This window comes from Saccopteryx leptura, chromosome 5 (assembly GCF_036850995.1).
Source record: "Saccopteryx leptura isolate mSacLep1 chromosome 5, mSacLep1_pri_phased_curated, whole genome shotgun sequence".
In the NCBI taxonomy this organism is placed as follows: Eukaryota; Metazoa; Chordata; class Mammalia; order Chiroptera; family Emballonuridae; genus Saccopteryx; species Saccopteryx leptura.
The window spans coordinates 211,036,837-211,059,584 of record NC_089507.1 but is presented as its reverse complement, the minus strand read 5'-3'; the positions used below and the strand labels follow the sequence as shown (position 1 = coordinate 211,059,584).

Here is a 22,748-nt window from a genome sequence, read left to right as displayed (position 1 = left end):
CGGGTTACCCAGGAATCACACCCAAAGCCAGAACTTTTTTTCCAGTATCATCTGTTTCTGGAAAGAAAACACTTCACTGGTGTCTTGGGCCGTCCACAGGAGTGACTCCAGGTGGAAATTTATACCCCTGGATTCGGAAACCAGATGCTCTCCCTAGGATTCCAGGCCCTGCCTCCAGTGCCTAGAAATCTGCATTGTGGACAAATCCTCCAGGTGATTCATCCATCCAGGTGGAGATTTTGGCCTCTCCTTCTCCACCCCTGCCCCAGCCACTTGTCCTAGTCATAGCTCGTAAGTGTTCCCGAACCACTGTACCACAACCAGCATCTGCTGATCCGCTGGGCACAGCGCCAGGCTTCATGCTTAACATTCTCTTTACTTGAGTAATTTCATTTTATCCACACAAAAATCTCTACACGTAGGAACCAGTTTTATCTCCCATTTTCCACATGGGAAAACTGAGGCTCAGAGATGTAAAGGAGCTTACCCAAGGCCACACAGCAAACGACTGGCAGAGCAGGTCTCTGGTTCCCTGCCCCTGCCCCCCTTATGCCAGGCAATGTGCCCACTGAGGTTCTGTGGGTCCTGTTAGCTGTGAGGACCAGCACAGAGTGAGAGAGCCTGGCAGGGAATAGAGAGGCGGGGGTGGGGAGGTAGGGGGGTGGGGGGAAACAAGGCCTGGGGTCCCATTCCTGGTGTCCTCACCAATAACTGACCTGCTCAATAAAACCACGGAGCTGCAAAAGCCCTGAAGATTCAGTTGGTCTAAGCCCTACATTTAACAGAAGGGGAAACTGAGGCCCCAAGACCCAAGAGGTGGGGGCCCATTGGGGCACAGGCCAAGGAGCTGACACAGGAAGTCTCAGAGTCCCCCCGATACGTTCCTAGGCAGCCCCCGGACCCCTCCCCACCTGGGTCCACCAGCCCTCCTGAGAGATGCCAGGAAAGTCAACATTTTGAGGACCTTTAAAGCACCCCAGAACATCCCCAGCACACAGGGTACAGTGAGGTGGCCAGAGGCATCCAGTCCGGGTCTGTGTGGATGAGCTCAGCGCTCCAGCTGCAGGGGCTGGGAGAGGAGGGAGGGGAGGGGGCAAGGCTGATGCTGATTGGCTAGTTCAAATCCCAACAGAAGGAGCCATTCCCCTCCCCTCTGCCCAGCGGGCAGAAGCCCCCTCTCACCACTGCAGCCCGACATCACACACACATCACACACACACACACATCACACACATCACACACATCCACACATCTCACACATCACACACACACACAACCACACACATCCACACATCACACACACACATCCACACATCTCACACACACACACATCCACACATCACACACACACACATCCACACACACACACATCACACACACACATCACACACACACATCACACACATCCACACATCACACACACACACATCCACACATCTCTCACACACACACACACATCCACACATCACACACACACACAACCACACACATCCACACATCTCACACACACACACATCCACACATTACACACACACACATCCACACACACACATTACACACACACATCACACACACACACATCACACACACACACATCACACACATCCACACATCTCTCACACACACACATCCACACATCTCTCACACACACACACACATCCACACATCACACACACACACATCACACACACACACATCACACACATCCACACATCTCTCACTCACACACACACACACATCACACACACACACATCACACACACACACACACACATCCACACACACACACCCCTCAGCCCCTCCCCAGGCTGCCCAGCCCACCTGCTTCCAGCCCCAGAGATACTCCCTGTCCTCTTCTCTCTCAGTCTGACTTTGTGTCCCTTCCTGAAATCCCCAACTACCTGGGCCCAAACTCAGATTCCTCGGCCCTTCCCGGGCTCCTCTTCACCCCACACACTCCCAATCCAGGGCCTGGCATTGAGTATTTGTGGCACCATTTGTCCCGGGAGCTGCCCTCTCAGGCAGGGGTGCACCTTAGACTCAAGAGACATGACCTTTCTGAGATCGGTTTCCTCTTGTGTACAACACGCCATCGCCCCACTGCGTATGTGAGAGAACAGAGCTGCCGAAGCCAGCACGGGGCTGGCATCGCCGTTCCCCATCCACACACCCCCGCCCCGTCCCGTCCAGGGAACCCCTTCTCCTCAGGCCTCAGCTGTCACCCCTGCCCCTCCCCCAGTTCCCACATCCCCCTGATGGCACTGGACTGAGTTCTGAGAGCAGAGGGCTGAGTCCTCCCACACTAACTTCTCAGCCCCGCCCCAGGGCTCTGTGGTGGCCTCTCCTCCTGGGGCCCCGCTGGCCGCTCTCCAGCCTGTCCCTCCCCTGCTCCCTGCTCACGGAGGCAGAGGGAGGCCAGGCAGAGGCGAGGGAGGCCGAGGAGTGGAGGCTCGGCAGATACAGTGTCATGTGACCAGGGACAGGTGCTTCCTCTCTCTGAGCCGCCCGTGCCTCATCCGGAAAATGGGTACAGCAGCAACAGCTAACAGGACTGAGTGCTTACAGTGACTTTTTACCCACGCTGTCCCATCTAGCTGTCACAGAGCCCCGTGAGGCACAAGCTGCGTCGCATGCACCGAATAGATGAGGAAACTGAAACTCAGGTGACTTGCTCAAAAATCACAAAATCAGGACACACGAGAGCCAAGATTTAAACCAGTAAAATCCAATTCCAGGCCTTCCCTACTCTCCATTAATTAGAGCAACAAAGAATCTTCCACGGAACCGCGCAGGGGCGAGGGGAGCCCAGCTCCAGGGGTGCAGCTGCTATGCCAACAGCAGCCGCTTCTAGCAGGATTCATATTACGTCACTTTGGGACCCCCCTGGTCAATGGCCTGTCGGTTCACCCGGGATCCCCAACTTTACAGATGAGGAAGCCGAGGACCCGGGAAGTGGTGTAACTTGCCCATCGACGCACAAGGCGTGAGCTGCAGACCGACCCGGGTCCCACCCAGGCTCGTGGTCCCGGCCCCCGACAAGGGCCCCTGTGGGGGCTGGGGGAGGCCCTGGGCTCACCTTGACATCCTGCTCCAGGCCCCGGATGAGCTCCCCGTCCACCTGGCCGGTCTGCGCGGCGCGGAGGCTGCGGCGCTCGGCCTTGCGCAGCCGGTACTGCAGGATGCGGCAGGTCTTGCTGGCCTGGTCCAGCTGCTGGCGCAGCTCCTGCAGCTGGTACACGTCCTCCTCCATGTAGACATCCCGCATCTCCAGCATCTCCGCCCGCAGCTCCTCGATCTCATCCTGCAGGGGGCAGGGCGGGGCGGTCAGGTTGCAGGGCTCTGAGCCTCGGTGCAAGCCACACCCAACTTTTGGTCCTAGCCACCTCCTGGGGTAGCAGGGATAGACCCCCTCTCAAAGAGGTCCATGTCCTGCTCCTGCCCTGGCCGGTTGGCTCAGCGGTAGAGCATCGGCCTGGCGTGCGGGGGACCCGGGTTCGATTCCCGGCCAGGGCACATAGGAGAAGCGCCCATTTGCTTCTCCACCCCCACCCCCCTCCTTCCTCTCTGTCTCTCTCTTCCCCTCCCACAGCCAAGGCTCCATTGGAGCAAGGATGGCCCGGGGGGCGCTGGGATGGCTCCTTAGCCTCTGCCCCAGGTGCTGGAGTGGCTCTGGTCACAGCCGAGTGACCCCCCAGAGGGGCAGAGCATCACCCCTGGTGGGCGTGCCAGGTGGATCCCGGTTGGGCGCATGCGGGAGTCTGTCTGACTGTCTCTCCCCGTTTCCAGCTTCAGAAAAAAAAAAAAAAAAAAGAGGTCCATGTCCTAATTCCCAGAATCCGAGACTGTGTCACCTTACATGGCAAAAGGGAGCTTGCACATGTATTTAAGTTAGGGACCTCAAGACTGGGAGATGTTCCTGGATTATCGGGGTGGCCCGGTATAATCACACGGGTCCTTATAAGAGGGAGGAGGCAAGGGGATCAAAGTGGGAGAAAGCCACGCGATGAGGGACACAGAGGACTGAGTGACGTGCTCTGAAGATGGAGGGCCGGCCGCTAACTAAGGCGAACAGGCAGCCTCCAGAAGCCGGAAAACTAAGGGAGGGGACTCTCCCCCCAGGGCCTTCACAGGGAACACAGCTCTGCCCACAGCTGTCTTCTCAGACTTCTGACTTTAGAATGACAAGGTAATAATCTGGAACTGTTTGAAGCCACCAAGTTTATGGTACTATATTGCAGCAACAACAGGAAACTCATATACTGGGGAGGGGCACCTTCAACAAGCATTTATGAGCGCCAACTGTGTATCAGTCTCTGTGCCAAGCACAGGGGTGAGGAAGAACAGGAACAGTGGTGACCAAGGCTAACGGGACCCCTTCTGGATCTTCCGTATGGAGCCCCCACATCTTGTTGGGGAGACACATCATAAACCAACAAATGAAAACATTCAAATACTATTCATTGCCTACCAGCAGGGTAAAAACGGTGAAGTAGTAGTATATGAGAGGATATGGTCAGGGAGGCCCCCTCTAAAACAGGGATGGTTGAGCTGAGGCACGGAGGAGCAGCCATGCAAAGAGACAGCCAGGGAGAGATTACGCTAGGCAGAAGGAAGTGTGTGCAAAGGCCCAGGCGCTAGGAAGAGTTCAGTGTGTCAAGACACAGCAAGGAGGCCAGGGTGGCTAGCTAGCTACAAGGCGAAGTTGAAGCTGGAGAAACAGACACGGGGCAGCTCTCATCCAGAGCCTTGAAGAAGGGCTGAGTAAACAGTCTGGGTTGGGGTTTCAAGTGAAGGGATGACCTCACTTCCTCAGGGCAGCTCATGCCCACCTCTGTCAGCAGCTCCCAGATGTGCCTCACTTCCCCTTGGTCACCATGCGCACATCCGCAGTTCCTGAATAGTTTGTCTTCCAGAGACACTTGCAAATGTCTGGAGGGCCACCTCACTCCCTGAGGCACCACCCCCCCACGCCCAGCACAGGGTCTTGCAGACTCTCAACAAATATTAAAAAAGAATCCATGTCCAGTTGGGTAAACAGTCGCAAAAAAAAACCCACCAATGTGAAACAAAGTATAAGGGGATGAGTGGGGAGACCTCACAGAAGAAATGTTATTGTATCTAATAACATGTGAAAACTGAGTCGCAAATGGAATAATATCTACCCTTAATATTGAACAGATTAAATACAATTGTACACTAACTAACAAGAGAACCTGAGTCATGGAGGAGCTCGACCTGCCAAAGGCATTTCCCTGAGAAGCCAGAGAAATCCCCCAAGGAGAGTGCAGATGGGATGGGGGGCCCAGGAAGGAAAAGAACCACTCTGCAGGCCCTGGACAGGGGCCACCGTGGAGAACTAGGTTCACCAGCCCTCCGGGCCCCTCGTCCCCCAAAGAGAATGGGTGGCCCCCCCACGAGGAGGCGGCCCCTGAGACCGGGAAGGTGGTGTGATTCTGGGGCAGGGTTAGGAAGCGACCCCCCAGGACGGTCCTGAGGAGGAAAGCTCACTGAGGTTTTCACATCCACCTGTCGGACCCCACGGGACTCTTTCTCAAATGGTTCTGAACTCAGGAGAAGACAGAGGGAGCAGGTCACTGCTTCTCCAAAGCCCAGCAGACACTGCTGTGTTCCCACCGTCCCCGGAAGGGTTCATCCTCACTTGCCACCACAGCCGCTGTCCCGGGGTGGGCTCAGCGGCACCAACCTCGGATGACCAGTCCCCTCAGCGGGACCGTCAGCCCCAGCCCCACCCCCACCCGACAGGCACACAGACTCAGCACCCCAGCACCAAGCCCAGGGACAGAACTAAAAGTGGAAAAGGAGGAAGTGGGCCAGTCAGTGATCACACCAGTTAGGGAAATGAGGAAGTGAGGGCTCCACGCGCCATTTCAGCGGGCGGACTGAAGAAGCATGAAGGGAACGGCGCCCAGGAGGTGCAGGCCGGCCGGCTAAACCCCAGCTAAACCGGCCTCCGCGCGGACCTGTGTTCAAATCCCCACCCCGCTCTTTACTGACATCTCACTTGTTCTCTCTGCAGACACAGGGACAGGGCCCGGGGTTGGGGAGGATGCGGGGGTCTGAGTGGGCCCAAAGCTCAGGATGAACAAGTGGAAGTGCGGAGGACACACAAGCTCACACGATGCTGGGCTACAGGAACAGTGCACGACATTTAGCTCCCGGGAGGTGACGTCCCTCAACACAGGGCCACATCCAGCTGGAGTCATTTTGCAGGACCTTTTTTTTTTTTTTTTAAGTTTTAAATAACTGATTTTTCTATTTATAAAAAATAAAACAGCAAGCATAGAGACGGTTGTGAAAATATAAAAAAACAAAACAAAAAACACTCATCATTTATCCCTGGACCCACAGCATCAACCTCACTGGGAGACTGGTCAGAAGCTCTCAGGCCCCAACAGAGGCTTACTGAATCTGAGACGGCAGGGATGGGGCCCCCAGGGGACTCTAATGAAGGGTGTCTTCTCTGTCTTTTTCCCTAAAAGGGCAAGAGTCATGTGTCTCAGCACAAGTCCCCAGCCCAGGGCCTGACACAGAGCAGGGTCTCAGTAAGCATCTGTTGAGTAAGTGAATGAATAACTGATCTCTCTCACACGGGCAGCTGTCTCTCCAGGGCCTGCCCTTCACCACAGTCCATTTCTGAAAATGCAGGATGTTGCAACCCTGCCAGCTCCGTCTCTCCATGGTGGCCCGGGGGGCCCAGGCCCCTCGGGGGCTTGTCCCAGCTGCAGGGAGAATGTGGTCAGCCCTTCCTGGCACGGCCCATGTGAGAGGGCAAGTCCACAAAGGCCGACTTGTGGCCCGCACAGGCCGGGTCTGCTGGGAAGTGGGCAGCAGAGGCCGATGAATGCAGGGCTTAGGCAGGCGCTGAGCTTGCAGGGCCGGGAGGTGGAGGCAGGGACACAGGGCTGCTGGGGCATGGGGAGGGGACCCAGGAGGGCAGGACTCTGCTTTATTCCAGAGGTTCTAAGACCTCATGAGTCTCTCTCCCAGATCCTAGAGCCCCCCCCCAATTGTGTGGAAGAGGGGTAGGAGGGGCCAAACTCCCAACAAGGTTGGTCGGTCTCCCCAACATCAGTGGGGGAACCCCTAACCATACCTTCCACCACAGACAGGAAAAGGCCACACTGCCCAGCAGGGCTCACCTCAGAGCCCGGATCCCCCCCCCCCCACAGCCCATCAGAAAAGCAGCCCAAGGACGCTGGGGAAAGGTGCCCAGACCAAGCTCAGCCTGCCAGCCCCTCACGCCCATGCCCTCTGGCCACTCCTTCCAGCTGACCTCTGTTTTGACCGGGACTGAGAATAGAGAGTGGAAGGAAGAGGGAGGATGCGGGAGAGGCATGGGCACCCCCGCTGCTGCCAGGCTGGGCAGCCCTTCCCTTTACAGAAATGGCTTACTTTGCTCTGATTGCAGACGTCATACCTATGTATCGGAGAAGACTTGGGGGGAGGGGAGCCGATTACTTTCTGTATCTTCCGCTAGCTCCCGGTGGCTTCTGCGGTAGCTCCAAGCCCTTGACCCTGGGAACCCGGGCTGCCCCTGGCCCCCTCCCCACTCCTGGCTTGCCCCCGTTGTCCTTGCACCCTCTGCCCCCCCCCGGCCCCGCCCCGTCCAGATACGCCACGATTAAAAATAAGCTACCACCTATTATGCCAAGTGAAATAAGTCAGATGGAGAAAGACAAGTACCCTGTAATTCCACTTATATGTGGAATCTACAATACAAAATAAGTGAACAAGCAAAACAAACACCCCAACGCAGAGAACAGACTGACGGCTGCCAGAGCGGACGGAAAAGGTCAAGGGTTTAAGAAGCACAAATCGGCAGTTATAAAACAGTCCCCGGGACGTAAGGAATACGGTCAATAGTACTGTACTAACGAGGTACGGTGCCAGGTGGGTACTTGAATCATCAGAAGGATCACTCCTAAGCTATACAGCTGTCTAGCCACTGTGCTGCACACCTGAAACGAACAAAATAATACTGAATGTCCACTGTGGTTGAAAAATAAAACTTAAACAAGTAAAGAAATAATAAATAAAAACAGCTACCACCTATCGGGAAGCTCACCAAGGACCAGGCCCCAGCCCAGGCACGGATGGATGGATGTGCACAAGCCCCTGACCAGCCCTGTGAAGTCGGTACTGAAAATGTTCCCGTTTCTCAGATGAGGAAACGGAGGCTCAGAGTTCCACAGAGCTGCCCGAGCAAAGGAGTGGTGGTATAGCTGGAACCCAAACAAGCCCAGTAAACCTTGGGCTAGAAGTGCGGCTTAACTGTGTTCTACTCCCATGTTCTCTTAGGCTGTTCTCCCTGCTAGAATGGCCTCTGTTAGGCTACCTCTTAATAATGTCATCCTTCCAGGACATTCCCTCCTCCCCCAATCTGCTGCAAGACACTGTCTCTGGATGGATGAACCAATGAAAGGACAAATGTGGCTTCTGCCCGACCCAGCCTCTCTCCACAGCCCAGGGTGGCAGGCCCTCCTGATCCCAGCCCCAAGCCAGCTGCCCAGAGCCAGGGAGAGCCTGGGCAGCTCCAAGGTCCAGACCCCCACGCCACCTTGGGAGGAGGCGCAGGTTCTGTCCACCCAGGGAATCTCCTGCTCACCCACCCACCCACTCTCTGTCCGTACCCAGGGAATCTCCTGCTCACCCACCCACCCACTCTCCGTCCGCCCTCCTCCACGCACCCCTGATGGTCCACGAGGCCAGGCCGCAGGAAGCAGCCTCTCCGAGGTGGAGCTACTCCCCGCAAGGGATTGGTTCCCAGGTATCCCGGGGGAACTGGCCAGGAAGAGTCTCTGGGTCCATGCTTGGCTGGAAGGCCAAACATGAGCTCACACTACTGCTAATAATAGCTAATAGTTTGCACAGGGCTTCCCAGTTTAGAGAGACATTCCAGCTGAATCATCTCACGGGTCCTCATAGAAGCCCCACGGACCGGCAGGACAGAAATCACCATCCCTGTTCTAGAGATGAAGAACCGGGAAACACCCAGGGAAGGTGGGCCATGCCCAAGGTCACACAGAGGGATCTCCAAGCAGGACTCAGATTGTGAACTTTGGGCTCTTTCACTCTCACCAGAATTCAGGGAGTCCATGAACTTGAGTGGGAAGAAAAAAAAAACACAAAAAAACCAAGTCTTTATTTTCATGAACCTCTAACTACAAATTACCATGTCCTTCTTCTCCGGACAAGCCACAGTTATGTGAGCAGTACCTGCGACTCTGTCACCAGAAGAAACCACAGATATTTTCATATCACATAACAGTGGCTGCAGAAATGTCAAAATATTGTTTACACTCATCAGTGCTTTAAAATTATAATCGTAAGTAGACCTGTCACCAGACCTTGTGCGTTAATAAACACACATATTATCATCGCATAATTTAAAAACATACTTCGAAAACTGTATTTGGTTTCTCAGCAAAAAGCGTAAGGCTCCTCTCCGGGGCCGCCGCATCTGCGGGGTCCGGGCCGCCACCCCAGACCCTGGTTCTCCGTCACCAGGGCATCAGGCTGCAGAAGGAGACTCCCACTTTCAAGCCACGTTCAAAACGTTCCAGGAAAGAATGCTTTCTGTGGGAAACCTCCATCGATGTGAGATGGTCAATCTCTGTACAATGAGGACAGAAGGGGGAAGTTGAGATTTAGGGCCCACTGGAACACCTGCAAGTGACCCCACACGCATGGGTCTGATGGAATTGGTCCGGAAAGAATATTGAGAAGGTCACCTGACCTACGGGGCCCGGAGGTGAAAGTGACTACACAGGGGGCTCTTCTGCAGAAACTCAACACGTGGCCACGGGCGGTCTGAAGCCCAGCAACAGCTCCCAGCTGGCCATCAGGGGACAGGAGGCTCCTGAAGGCAGGAGGAGGTCACCTCTTACCAGCCACCAAGGCGGGACTATTCCGGAACAGAAGTCCCCCAGCTGGCTATTTCCCACCCCAGAGTCGGCGCCCACACGGCGAAGGGTGGGCCATGGGAGGTGCCGGTTCCCCTAGCACCCCCAGGCAACTCTCAAACCTGTCTTTCTCTCATGGACGGTATCGTGGGCTTATTTGTGATACGAATTATTTTACTTGCTGGCCTGTTTGCTTGTGGATTGTAGGTCTCCACCACCAGGGTGTGAGCCTCAGGAGGGCAGAGACCAGCACAGTGCCTGGCACACTAAGGAGCAGCTCAGTAAATAGGTGTGCAAAATGAATAACGGGTCTTGGGAGCGGGAAGATTACTATCCCAGTCCACTCCCCCGCAGAACACCGCTTCCGGTCCTCGCTGCCGGGTCTAAATTTAACTCTGATTCTGTAAAGCTAAAGGCTCGTGGAGGCTTCGGACCCCAGTGGTGGGCCTCAAACCCCAGCTCACCAAGTCCCAGGCTGCACCCCTGCCAGATTCCAAACCTTGCCCAACGACATCACCTCCTCCCTAGGTTCTGGGGACCTGACCGGCCGATGGGAAAGAATGACAGAGCTGAATGGAAGGATCTAGAACCCGTGCTCTGTGGAGCAGCAACCACTCCGTGGAGGAACAGGAGCCTCTGCCTGGCCCGCCTTCTCCCACACTGCCCTGGCCACCACCGTCCCTCCCTCAGGCCGAAGCCCAGGCTGCCTGCCCATCTGCCGCCCTGGCTCTGGCACGGGCCACTCAGCCCAGCCCAGCCCAGAAGGGCTGACCGGCAGGGTGGGCCAGCAGTGGCCACAGGGGCGGCGTGCCAGCCCCCCGAGAGGCCGGGGCAGCCATCTGCCATCTCTTCTGCCCATCCCCCAGGGTCTGTCAAGGCTCCAGATGACATCATCGCACTTGGACCCCAAGGAGGGCAGAAGTCTCTACCAAGCTCCACTTCCGGCTCAAAAGCAAAGATTCTGGGCAGAGCAGCAGGGCCAGGGGAACCCAGAGACTCCATCCTTTCCCAGACAGAGACACTGAGGCCTAGCCAGGGACCGGGACAATGCCACAGTCCCCCAGAGGGCTCAGGGCTGAGCAGGAAGGGACTCTGGGCTCCTGTCTCCCAGCCCCAGGGCTGCATCCAGCTCAGCTTCTGTGGGTGGAAGCTGGGCTCTCGTTTTGGGGGAGTCAGGGTCAGAGGGCTGAGAGTCCAGCCAGGCACTGCTGGGCCACACCATGCCCCTACTCCAGCGGGCAGGAGGCTGCCCGGTCCCAGGGACCCAGAGGGCCACGAGGGAAGACAAGGGTCCTGAACCTGAGTCTCCAACACCAATAAGTGACAAGCACACTGTCCCTGAGTGCCCCTCCCCCTCCGCCAGCCACAGGAAAGGCAGCACAAGTGATCCTGCACCCCAGCTGGCTGATCCTGTACCCCAGCCGGCTGATCCTGTACCCCAGCCAGCTCCGACGACGACTGATGAGAAACCAAGGTCAGAGAGGTGAACTGTGCGGCCTAAGTTGCACAGCCAGGGTTTGAATCCGGTTCGGAGCTCTGATAAACTAGTCTACGTAGTCTCTATAATGGGACAATAGTGACAATAATTACAGCGAATATTTACAGGGATTACCATGTGCCAGACAACAGGCTGAGCTCTGAAAGGAGGTCATTCTCTTGTGCTCAACACAGTCCTTTTAAGGGGACATTATTATTTTATGCCCATTTTACAGATAAGCAAACAGAGGTTCAGGAAGATAAAGGCTCTACAGCCAATCAGGAGAGACCCACCCAGATCTGGCACAGCTCCATGATTGACACCACAGACACTCCCTTGGTGGGGAGCTGTGTGTGCAAGTGTGCATTACGTGCAGGCATGGGTTCGGGCGTGTGTATGCATGCAAGCATTTGCATGTGCTGGGGAACAGGAGAGAGGCCCCAAGACCGGTGCCCACCTAGGTCAGGCCTGGCTTGTCACTGTCCCATCCCAGGCTTCCCAGACAGAGCAGGGAGACATCTGCAGCCCCTGCAGCCCCTGAGCGGGAGGGTGGTGCTCACAGCAGCGGCATCTGTCCGTGTGCACAGGAAGGAAGGCAGCATTCGGATGTGTTTAAAATATCCCCTAAACAGCCTCTGGGCTGCAGCCAAATCTCCGAGCAGGGAGAGAACAGGGCGCAGGGGTCTCTGGGGAAGGAGAGAGACTGGAGGGGCAAGGGAATGGCCCTAGGCCACACAGCCTGGGGAGCCAGCACGCCCCTAAGCATTTGCTCCTGACATTCCCCCTGCCTGGCGATCTAGAAGGAACACCAGGAGAGGAGACCCCAGTCCTTCTGCCACTTGCTTCCTGCAGGCTGTGTGACCTGTGGGAATTCCCTTGACCTCTCTGAGCCTGAGCTGATACCTGTGTAAAAGGAAGGGGCTAAGTGCTGTTCTGGTAAGCTCTCCGCTGGAGTACAGAACACAGGGGGGGGGAAGGGACTGATGTGACACCTGTAATTACCCAATTAATAACCTAATTACAGTTGAGGTAAATGCCCTGAAGGAGCCTGGGCTGGAGCTGAACGCAGGAAGGTGGAGGAGGAAACCAGGAGAAAGGGGAGGGGCCCTAGCAAGCCCAGAGGCCCCTCTGCTGGGAACAGCACAGGAGCAGAGGCCTGGGGTGCCAGGGGCCCTGGGAGCTTGGGTGGAGCAGGGGCAAGGCGGACAGGGGCAGGACCACCCAGGCTGCTCAGGCACAGGGGCGGGGCCAAGGAGAGGTGAGGAGGGGAGAGCTGATGCCGTTGATCCAGAAGATCCCAGGCGGATCTGGGGCAAAATCAGCAGAAAAAAGTTTAGCTGGTCCCCCCCTGGCTGTGGGACCAAACTGATTTTACCCTGCAGCTGAGCTTCTCTCTGCGGCCCAGGCAATGGGAGATATTATACACCTCGGTCTTAGAACTAGGGATCCCCAAGGTGACCCCCTCCATTACCAAAGGAATATTCCGGGTTACGGAGTCTGTGGCACTGGCCTCGGCTATTTAGAGAACCCTGGGGTGGGATATGAGGAAGAGATGTGTTTCGGGAAGCCCATAATGCAACTCAGCTCCACACCTCCCAGGGGCCTGCTCCATGAGAAGACCCCCAGCCAGGGCAGGCACAACACTGCCACCAAAGATCCAGGGTCCAGAGGCAGTCAGAGCCCGGCCGGCTAATGAGCCACGAGGGCAGGTGGCTGTTGAGTCCTTACTACGAGCTTACACACACGCAGTCTCTGTGGTCATCACAGCGCCACTGCGGGGTGAGTCCTATCAGACGAGGAGACCGAGGCCCCAAAATGGGAAGCTCACAGAGGAAAAGGCAGAGCCAGGATTCTAGCCCAGGTCCGCTTGGCCCTACACCTCAGTGCTGTTAACCACCTTGGAACCCAGGGAAGGGCTGGCCTGCTGCTCCCAGCGCCTCTGACGCCCTGCCACCCCTCGGAAAGGCTGGCACCATCTGCTAAGAATGCAGACCTGTGGGTCTCCAGTGAAGGCCACGGTCAGCCTGGCCCAGGACACTCGTGTCTCTGGCCCTTCCCCCACTCCTGCTCCGAGTTCCTGCCGGCACCAGGGGGCAGAGAACGTGACCACAGGTGAGGTCATTCCTTGGGGGCCCGGGGGGAATGACATTAGTAATAACTTTGGCTGCTGGTCCAGCCCCTGCCTGGAACCCCCCCTGGGGAACTCCCTCTGCCCTAGAGGGCTCCCTCCCTTCCTCCATGCCCAGGAAGGTGCTGGCAGCACCGCCATCCACCTGAATACTAATTCTCCCAAGTGCCCAACAAATAAGGGGCCGCATTCGCATTTTACAGACAGGAAGACTGAAGCTTGATGAGGGGATGTGCACATGGAGATCGTGCCCAGGGATGGCCCCAGCCTGATCCCAAAGAAGGAGTTTGTCCATGAGACCACACGGCCTCCCTTCCCCCCACTCCCAGCCTCGGGGCCCTGAGCCTTGTGCCCAGTTACATAGACACACGGAAAGGGGACAGCTCCTGCCCTTGCTATAGGTCAGTCTGGCCCCTCCCAGCAAGTGCTCACAGTGCCTCAGCTCAACTCCGTGGCATGCAGTGCCCTTCCCAAGCAGGTCCCACCCCGTTCCCAGCCTCTCGCTCACCACTGCCCCCACCCACCACTCCCTGGGCTCCTGTTTTAAACCTGAGTCTGCCTGCAGCCTGCCCGCAGACCCTGACCACTGCCTTAGAGTCACACAACAGATCCTGAGTCCCTACGGTGCGTCAGGCACTGCTGCAGCCTGCAGCCCGCAGCCCCTGACCACTGCCTTAGAGTCACACAACAGATCCTGAGTCCCTACGGTGCCTCAGGCACTGCTGCAGCAGCCGGACAGAGACAGCCCCTGACCACTGCCTTAGAATCACACAACAGATCCTGAGTCCCTACGGTGCGTCAGGCACTGCTGCCACAGCCGGACAGAGACAGCCCCTGACCACTGCCTTAGAATCACACAACAGATCCTGAGTCCCTACGGTGCGTCAGGCACTGCTGCAGCCCGCCCGCAGACCCTGACCACTGCCTTAGAATCACACAACAGATCCTGAGTCCCTACGGTGCATCAGGCACTGCTGCCGCAGCCGGACAGAGACAGCCCCTGACCACTGCCTTAGAATCACACAACAGATCCTGAGTCCCTACGGTGCGTCAGGCACTGCTGCAGCAGCCGGACAGAGACAGCCCCTGACCACTGCCTTAGAATCACACAACAGATCCTGAGTCCCTACGGTGCGTCAGGCACTGCTGCCGCAGCCGGACAGAGACAGCCCCTGACCACTGCCTTAGAGTCACACAACAGATCCTGAGTCCCTACGGTGCGTCAGGCACTGCTGCAGCAGCCCGCCCGCAGCCCCTGACCACTGCCTTAGAATCACACAACAGATCCTGAGTCCCTACGGTGCGTCAGGCACTGCTGCAGCAGCCGGACAGAGACAGCCCCTCCCGGCTAACCCCCAGCTCCAATGCCCCCTCCTCCAGCCCGCCACTGCATGCCCAGGGCTCCCCAACTCCCCCGGCCTGGCCTGCCCTCCTTCCTCACTGGCTCCCGGGCAGAACCAGGCTCCCCGTTAGGGACTGAGTACCATGGTTAGGGACTGAGTGCCATGGCTGTCCGCAGGCCCCGCAAAGGGACTGGGAGGGAGAGAGAGGAGGGCAAGCAGGAAATCCCAAGGAGATTAGAAGGGAGGTGCCCCATGCAGTGTTTCTCCTGTGGGCAGGCCCTGGGACTGCTCCTTTCCCCTCAGCCCATGGGGCCAGGCACCAGGGCCCTGAAGGCCTTCGGTGCAGCTGCTCCTGACCTGATGATGACCTGCGGCCCCATCCACCTACCACCCAGGCCCAGCCAGGGTCCTAGGGCCTCCAGACCCAAGACACGAGGTGACAAAATCAAGCTGCCACCATACTCCTCACTGTTCCCAGAGGCCTTGTGGAGGACCTGAAAACAGCAGTGTGTACACATTAGCTCCAGGGAGACACAGACCAGGATTTCCTGTTTCTGTGTGGGTGAAATGTCAGTGTGTGTGTGTGTGTGTGTGTGTGTGTGCGCGCGCGCGCGTGCCTGGGCATTTGGTTTTGTGCGTGTCTGGCTCCCATGAGCAAATGACACAGCCTGACATCTGAGCGTTCTGTGCTCATGTCTCTTGGGTGTATGTGGCCACGTGTCTGTGCACCCGGGTGTCGTGCTCTCTCGGTGGAAGAGGCAGTGGGGGTACCTGGGCTGTGAGCTTCTGTCTCTGCCTGCCTGGAAGGGGTGGCTCTGTGGATTCCTGTGGACACCAGCTCCCGGGTGTAACGAGTCTGCATGGGTTTGTGTATATGCCTGCAGACATATGTGCTTCCGTTTGTCTGAGGGTGTCTCCAGGCTGTGTGTTCATCTCTGGGACACGGCCACGCACGTCTGGGGGTGTAAGGTGTGTTTCTGAGCCGGGTTTTCCTAGATAGTGTGAGTCTCTGTTGCGTCTGTTTGGTGCTGCTGCGTGGGCGTGAGGAGCCAGGTGGCAGTGTGTGTCGGCCTGGGTGTGTTTGTTCTCCCAGCCATCTCCTCTCTAAACGCCTGGAGCAGGCAAACGCCAGCATGTCACTGGATGTGTGTGTTAGATGTGAGGCTCTCTGGGCACAAGCTGTGAATATGTGGATGTGTGCGCAAGACAGAGTGTGCCCGGGGACACAGGCCCAGCCCCTCTGCGAGGAATGCTGGGAGCCCTGGAAGCTGTGGGCCCCCCAGGCCCCAGCAGCAACCGCCTCACATTTTCCATCTCACTTTCCATCCCGCTGCAGCTCCCCCCCCTCCCCCTGCCGCCATGACAGGCACACCGCTGAGGATTCTTAAAGACCCAGCTCTCGGAGCCGCTGCTTCTAGGCCACTTCTCAGCCTCCAGAGCGAGGGCCGGATCTCAGGGCAGGGACTGGCCAGCAGCTTTACTGACCGTGATGACCACCCCTTTCCTCCAGCCAGGGACAGAGCCTGCAACCCTCCCCTTAAAGCTCCCAGGAGCTGAGAAGAACGTCACAACTTGCTGGCCTGGTACCCAGGAGGCGCTCAGAAAACATGTGTGAATGAATGAATGAATGCGTGAATGAATGCCTGGAAAAGCAGATAAGGGAAAGGCGAGGGCTGGGACAGGCACTGACGTTTACTGTGCACTTGATCGATACCATCACACTGAAAAGGGTTCCCACGACTCCAGAGGAGGCAGGCTTAGCCCCCATTGGAAAGAAACAGGCTCAGAAAGGTTGAGTATCTCCCCCGGTGTCACACAGCTTGTAACTGACAAGGCCAGTCAAGAAGCCGGGTCTGGGCAACTCAGGCTGCCTCCTGCAGGGGAGAGAGTGGAGGAGCGACAGGGAAGGGGAGCTCCACAGGGTTGTCTAGTGAGGGTCCCAAGTATCTCAGCTGCCAGCCTTGGCCCCATTACAGAGCCTCTTTGCTTCCTCACTTGTCCAATGGGTGTGATATCAGAGCCCCCCGCAGAGGATTGCTATGAGGAGTAAAGGGCTTACTTAACGCAGAGCCTGGCACATGAGAAGTGATCCACAGTGGATAGCATTTGTGAGACAAGAGCCATAAAAGTCCAGGGGTCCGCTCCTCCACTCTCTCCCCTGCAGGAGGCAGGGTGCCCATTCCAGCACCCTGAGCTTCAGCCTCAACATGACCAAACCCTTAAGGCTGGATCCGAACCCCAGGATCTCAGATCCCTGGTCCCAATCATAATTGGCAGTGGTGCAGGCACATCTTCACATACATGCATGTACGACATGTCCCCCACCCCCACCTGCAGCCTCCAGGCCCCCAGCCCAGCACAGGTTACTGCCCACTAATTCCCAACCAGTCTTAGTCTAGAGCCTGGCACACAACAGGACTCTTCTCACTGTCCCATGTCCCAGACTAGATACACAGCAACCAAAAGCTCACTGTTCCAGTCACCCTGTAGAAAGAATAGGACCCAGAGTTAGACCAATCAGGTTTGGAACCCTGGCGGTGTGACCTGGCGTCTCCATTTACTCAGCTGTACAATGGGAACTGGGGGTGGACTAGATGCTTCCTCTGAGCCCCGGAGGGCTGACATCTAGATTGGCTGCACTTCCCACCTTCTCCAAGGAGGCACGGAGGCTTTGTCTCACTTTCTGTCCTCGCTGGAGCAGCTGCCGGTTTGTTAACATCCCACAGCTAAGGGGACCCACCCTCCAGGCTTCTCCTGGCTCCCCCAAGAATGAAAACACAGACATCCTGTCTATTCTGGGCCATAATATTAATGCTTCATGGCAATAATATTAACAATTCCCCAAGAGATGCAGGATTCCGCTGCCTGCAAAATGTATTCCTGTCTATTCATAACTGCCTTATTCGTTGTTAACGGTCCTACGCAGTGGCCCAGGCAGGTTCCATAATCTTAATCATAGAGATGAAAACAAAAAGTTGCTCAGAGAGGCTTAGCGACTTGCCCGTGGCCACACAGTAAGTGGCAGAGTTAAGTCTCAAGGCGGGTCTTTAGGCTCCAACGCTCAGATTCTTCCAGCCACACCCGGAGGGTTCTCAGCATATCCTCACCACATGGTGGACGACAGGCGTGATGGGGAGCTGGAAGCTCTCAGACCACCAGGGCGTTGAAGGTCAAAGGCAGTCCATGTGTCTGCTCTGCCCTCAAAGCTGCATCTTAGAATCCTAGAACTTCAGAAGTGAATAGCCTCCAGCCTTCCTGGGCTGGAAGGGACCCTGAGGTCAGGCAGCTCAACTGTAGCCACCACGTGAATCTCCTCCCAAATCCTCCCCAGGTAATCACAACCACCAACACTTTGTACACTTAACAAGCTGCTTTCCACAAACCCTAGGTCTTTATCCAAACATATGAGGTCACCCAGCCTCTCTTTGAATAACTCAAGTGACAGCGAGCTTACTCCCTTCTCTGTAGCTGCTCCTCTTCCGTCTCACTGGGGAGAGAGCTGCCCATTTACACTTGCCCCACGTGGGCCCCAGAGCTGGCCTCCTGTGACGGGAGATCTGCCATCACCCAAGAAGCCTTCCCCAGTTGACAACCCCCAGTGTCCCCCACCAGCTGGAAGGTGAGCCCGAGCAGGGCCCCACCAGGCTCTACGGGACTCATGACAGGGAGCACAGGGACACCCTGCAGGTCTGGAGCCCTTCTCCTGGTGACCAGTGCCTGCGGCTCAGAAGCAGAGTGGCCCAGAGGGGCAGCAAACACGTCAGGAGTGCAATGCTGCCTGGAGCACCAGCTGTGGGCCCTCGAACAGCCTGTCCCCACTCTGGCCATGGTTGACCGTCTGCAGAACGAACACACCAACACCTTCTGCACAAGCTCCCACACGGACGGTCCACATCCAGCCTCTAGATTTCTCATCTCGCCTCTGCGAGGCGGGCAGCTGGGTTACACAGAGCTCTGCAGAAGTTCAGGGACCAACCCAAGTGCACACTTTGGTCCTGCTCGCCTCTCTCGCCCAGATTCCTTCTGTCCGGCCTAGATGCTTGCTGTTCCTCAAAATCAACAAGCTTTTTCCTGGTTCTCCTGCTCCCTTGGCCACATCGCCTCCCTCAGCCCCTGACCTCTCTGAGCACCCCCGGCCCCACTTCCACACGCTGCTGGTCTTCTCCACGTTCAACATGTCCCACATTGTGATTTACTGTATGACCACCGTTTAAATCCCAGTCTCCCAGACTAGACCATGGACAGACACTTCATCCTTGTCCACGGCTGCATCCCCTGATCTGCACTAGTTTCTGGTACACTGTAGGCACCAAACAGTCGGTGAATAAATGAATGAATGAGGGGCCGGGAGAAAGAGCCCAGCCTGCTTCAGATGGGGAGGAGGATCTGTTCTGCCCCCACAGAATCCACAAGAGAACATAAAAGGCGTCCATGGAAATGTGTCACATACCACTTGAGAACAGCAGCGATGACAGCTACTCCCATCTGAGGCTCACTGCGTGCCAGACGCTCTAGTGGTGTTTGCACACATTACCTCACTTAACCCTTAAGGCTGGAAGGTGTGTGCTGTGCCTTCTTACAACGAGGAAATTGGGGTCCAGAGACATTAAAGAAACTTGACCAAGACCACACAACGGAGTAGCGACAGAGCCCAAATCCAACAGCGACCAGAGGCCTGTGCACAAAGCCTGAAACACTAAGTGACTGAGGGAAACTGAGGCTCAGCCCTGGCCTAGAGTGGGAGGTCCCCAGCCAAGCCCTGACCCCTGTGAGATCTTGGACTCGACCCCCAGCTTTCTGGAACTATGTTACATCTTAACAGTCACGGGTGGCTCAGAAGGGACGCCAGAGCTCTCTGCCTGCTGACTCCTGGGCTGGACAGCAGGCCGTGGGGATGGGAGCATGAGAGGACCCTGAAGCAAAGCTCTGCAGCCCACCCTCTCTACCCACGGCGACGAGCACAGGCAGGGGGTGGGGTGAGGAGCCCAGGGTCTGAGTTTAGAGCATCTCTGGCAGAACGTACAAGCAGCAGCTCAGAGCACCAAGAGGGCAAGGCCAGGCCTCCTTCTGGCTTGTCTCCCTCCCTTTCCCCTCCCTCTACTGGTCCTCCCCCACCCTTGCCTTCTGAAGAAGGTCCTGAACCCCTGCCTGTCAACACTGAACGGGGGCTTTGGAAAGACTTAACCAAGGGTAGATTATCCTGACTCCGAGAGGCCCTGCCTCCTATTCTACAAGCATTTACAGAGCACATGCTGGACAGCAAGTCCTGGGGAAATGGGGAGCGGGAGACACAGTTGAGCAAGACCTCAAAAACTCTAATGAGACAGAAATGCATTTGGCCAGAAGAGCCACAGAGCAAAGCTAAGTGTCGCCAGGCAGACAGAAACCAGCAGCGCTGTTAACTCTGTGGCTCCCGGCCAGGGGCAGGGCACTCTGGCTGCTGTGCCAGACCAGCAACTGACAAGAGTAGGTAACATTTCAGCCTCTGCCCAAACCGTGCCGGGCCAGCGGCAGTAGATTAGAGCCCATGAAGCTTCTAGTCTGCCTGGCCAAGGTCGATGCACAAGGTCTGGGCTGTCCCTAAAGCTACCACAGTGCAAAGCCTGGCCTGCACCCAGCAGGTGCTTATGCCCACGGAAAGGGTGAAGGCAAAGCCGTCCCTCCCCAGGAAGCTCTCAGGTCCCCACATGCCTAGAGGAAATGCCGTTTCAGAGAGGCGGCTCCCTCCTCGTACTGGGAACTGGGAACGTGGGAAGGGCATGGATCAGGCCAGGAGGGACCAGTGGGCCCGCTGTGTATTCAGGGCCTGTCCCAGAGAGGGGAAACTGCCTCTGAACCGGTTCTCCCACGACATCATCCTCCCAGGCTGTGGGACCGTTAGACAGGGAGGAAGTCGGACTCCAGCCAAAGGGATGTTCCCAGATGTCATGCTTTCAAACGGGACCCGCCCTGAAGGGCAGGCAGGGACAGGCCTGTGCCAGGGAAAGCCCTGAGTCAAGACTCAGCATGGTATTCGGGCCTCTCCTTGGCACGGGCTGGCCACAGGTCTCCTTGGCAGCTTGCACACCAGTACCTGTCCCAAAAAGGAGATCCACCAAAGGCCTGGCCTCGGGCCTGGGGATGCGGGTTCTGGACAGATGAAGCCAGAGGTCCAGCCCCTCACTGACTACCCACCCGGCCATCCCAAGTAATACAACCAGGCGACCTCCAAAGCAGTTTTCTCAACTCCCTTCCCCTTCCCCAATCAGACCCTTTGGCGAGTGTCCCATCCAGCTTCCTCCTCAGGAGAGGGTTTCCCAAATACAATGGGAAGTGGGTTGTGAGGGAGCCCTAGATCGACTTCAGGTTGGTCCCCGATGATTTAGGCCCCCTTTTCCAGCTCGTTCAGTGGGGCAGCGGGCGGGCTAGTGCCTCAGCCCCATAGGATTGTGACAACCTGCGCCTCCCCCGGCCTCCCTGTCCCCCACCAGCACCCCAACCTTGAGATAGTCGTTCTCCGAGCGCAGCTCCTCCAGCTCTCGCACGAAGCCCCCAGGCCCGAGGTCCAGCATCTCCTCGGTGAGGTCAGAGAAGGCGAGGGAGGCACTGAGTGGCAGGCGGCTGCTGCCCACCGACGACGCGGCCACCGACGGCTCATCGGGGGAGGCGGGCGGCCGCGGAGGCTGGGGCGGCGCGGGCTGGGGTGGCTGCCCGGTGCGGGACCCCGCCGGACCCCCGGCCGCCGACTCGGCGTCGCTGCTCAGAGCCAGCTCCAGGCCCAGCAGGCGCGCCTCCTCCGACGCGCAGTCCGACACCTCCGAGCTGCTGTCGGTGAGGCTGGGCGGCGGTGGCGGCGGTCGCGGCCCGGCACCCGGGCGCGGGCGGCCCTTGGCACGGACTCCGGTGCGGACCCCCGCGACCCGTGTCCCCGAGCCCCGCGCCCCGGGCGCCACCGTGCGCCCCTTCTTGTCCGGCCTGGAGGAGGACGCGGCACTGCAGGCGGCTGCGGCGCCGGGGCCTGGGCCGCGGCGGCCCTTGGCCAGAGACCAGCCGGCCACGTCCTTGGGCCGGGCCGGCGACGGCGCGCGGTGGCTCTTCTTCCTCTCCGGGGCGGGCGCGGGCGGGGGGCCACAGCCCCGGGCTGGGGGCTCCCCCGCCAGCGCCTCCATCTCGGCCGCCCTTGGCCTCAGCGCGCGGCGCGCATGGCCCGGGCCCGCCCGGACTCCGCACCCCTGGGGAGGGTCCGGGCGCCGCTCCGGCCGCTCGGGCCGCGGTTCCTGTCGGCCCACTTCAGCCCCGGGACCGCGCTCAGGCTCCGGCCCCCGCCGAACGGCCTCTCCGCTGCTCTGAGCTCGGAGAGAGCGACCCGCTCGCCGCCAGGCACCCCGGCTCCGGCTGCGGCTCCGCCCGGTGCCCGCCCCTTCGGCCTCGCCGCGCCCCCGGAGCGCGCCCGGGCCCCGGCCGCCTGCTCGCCGATCGCTCCCTCGGACTCCGAGTCCGGCTGCGGCCCGGGCCCCGGCTCCGCCCGGCGCGGCCCGCCCCCCGCGCAGCCCCGCCAGCTCCCCGCCCAGCCGCCTCGGCTCGGGGGCGCGCGGCTCCGCGAACAAAAGGCGGACGCGGCGGGAGCGGCAGGGAGGGACACAAGCTGCGAGCGAGGGAGGGATCTGCGAGGCAACAGCGACCCCCTCGAGGGTCAGGCGGGCCGAGGCTGCCGCGGCCCGGGATCCGTCCCCGGTCGCTCCGCCGCCGCCCCCTTCCCCGCGGGCCTGGGGAACGCAGCCGGCGGGAGCTCCCCTGCGCCCAGGGTTCCGGCAGAGGCCCCGCGAGCGTCGAGACGGGGGACTCCCAGGTAGAGGCCGGGCGGACCTCAGGACGCAGGAGCAAGCATCCATATACAC

At 58.2% G+C, this 22,748-nt stretch overlaps 1 protein-coding gene across 3 annotated transcripts in view; it reads right to left on the bottom strand.

Annotated features, from left to right (window-relative positions):
- Window positions 1–22,748, bottom strand: part of MTCL2 (microtubule crosslinking factor 2) — a 67,149-nt gene extending 44,401 nt beyond the window's left edge. The window contains exons 1-2 of one of the 3 annotated variants that reach the window (XR_010751456.1): window positions 21,351–22,387; window positions 3,077–3,301 (exon numbers count right to left, since the gene is read on the bottom strand). Coding sequence is in view for 2 of the 3 variants with exons in the window: in XM_066383856.1 (XP_066239953.1) it covers window positions 3,077–3,301; window positions 21,351–22,742 (1,617 nt within the window). In the remaining variant the exon portion in view is untranslated. Of the gene's footprint in view, window positions 1–3,076; window positions 3,302–15,259; window positions 15,322–21,350 lie in introns of those variants that run through there. The other 2 variants (XM_066383856.1, XM_066383858.1) reach the window with 2 other exon arrangements.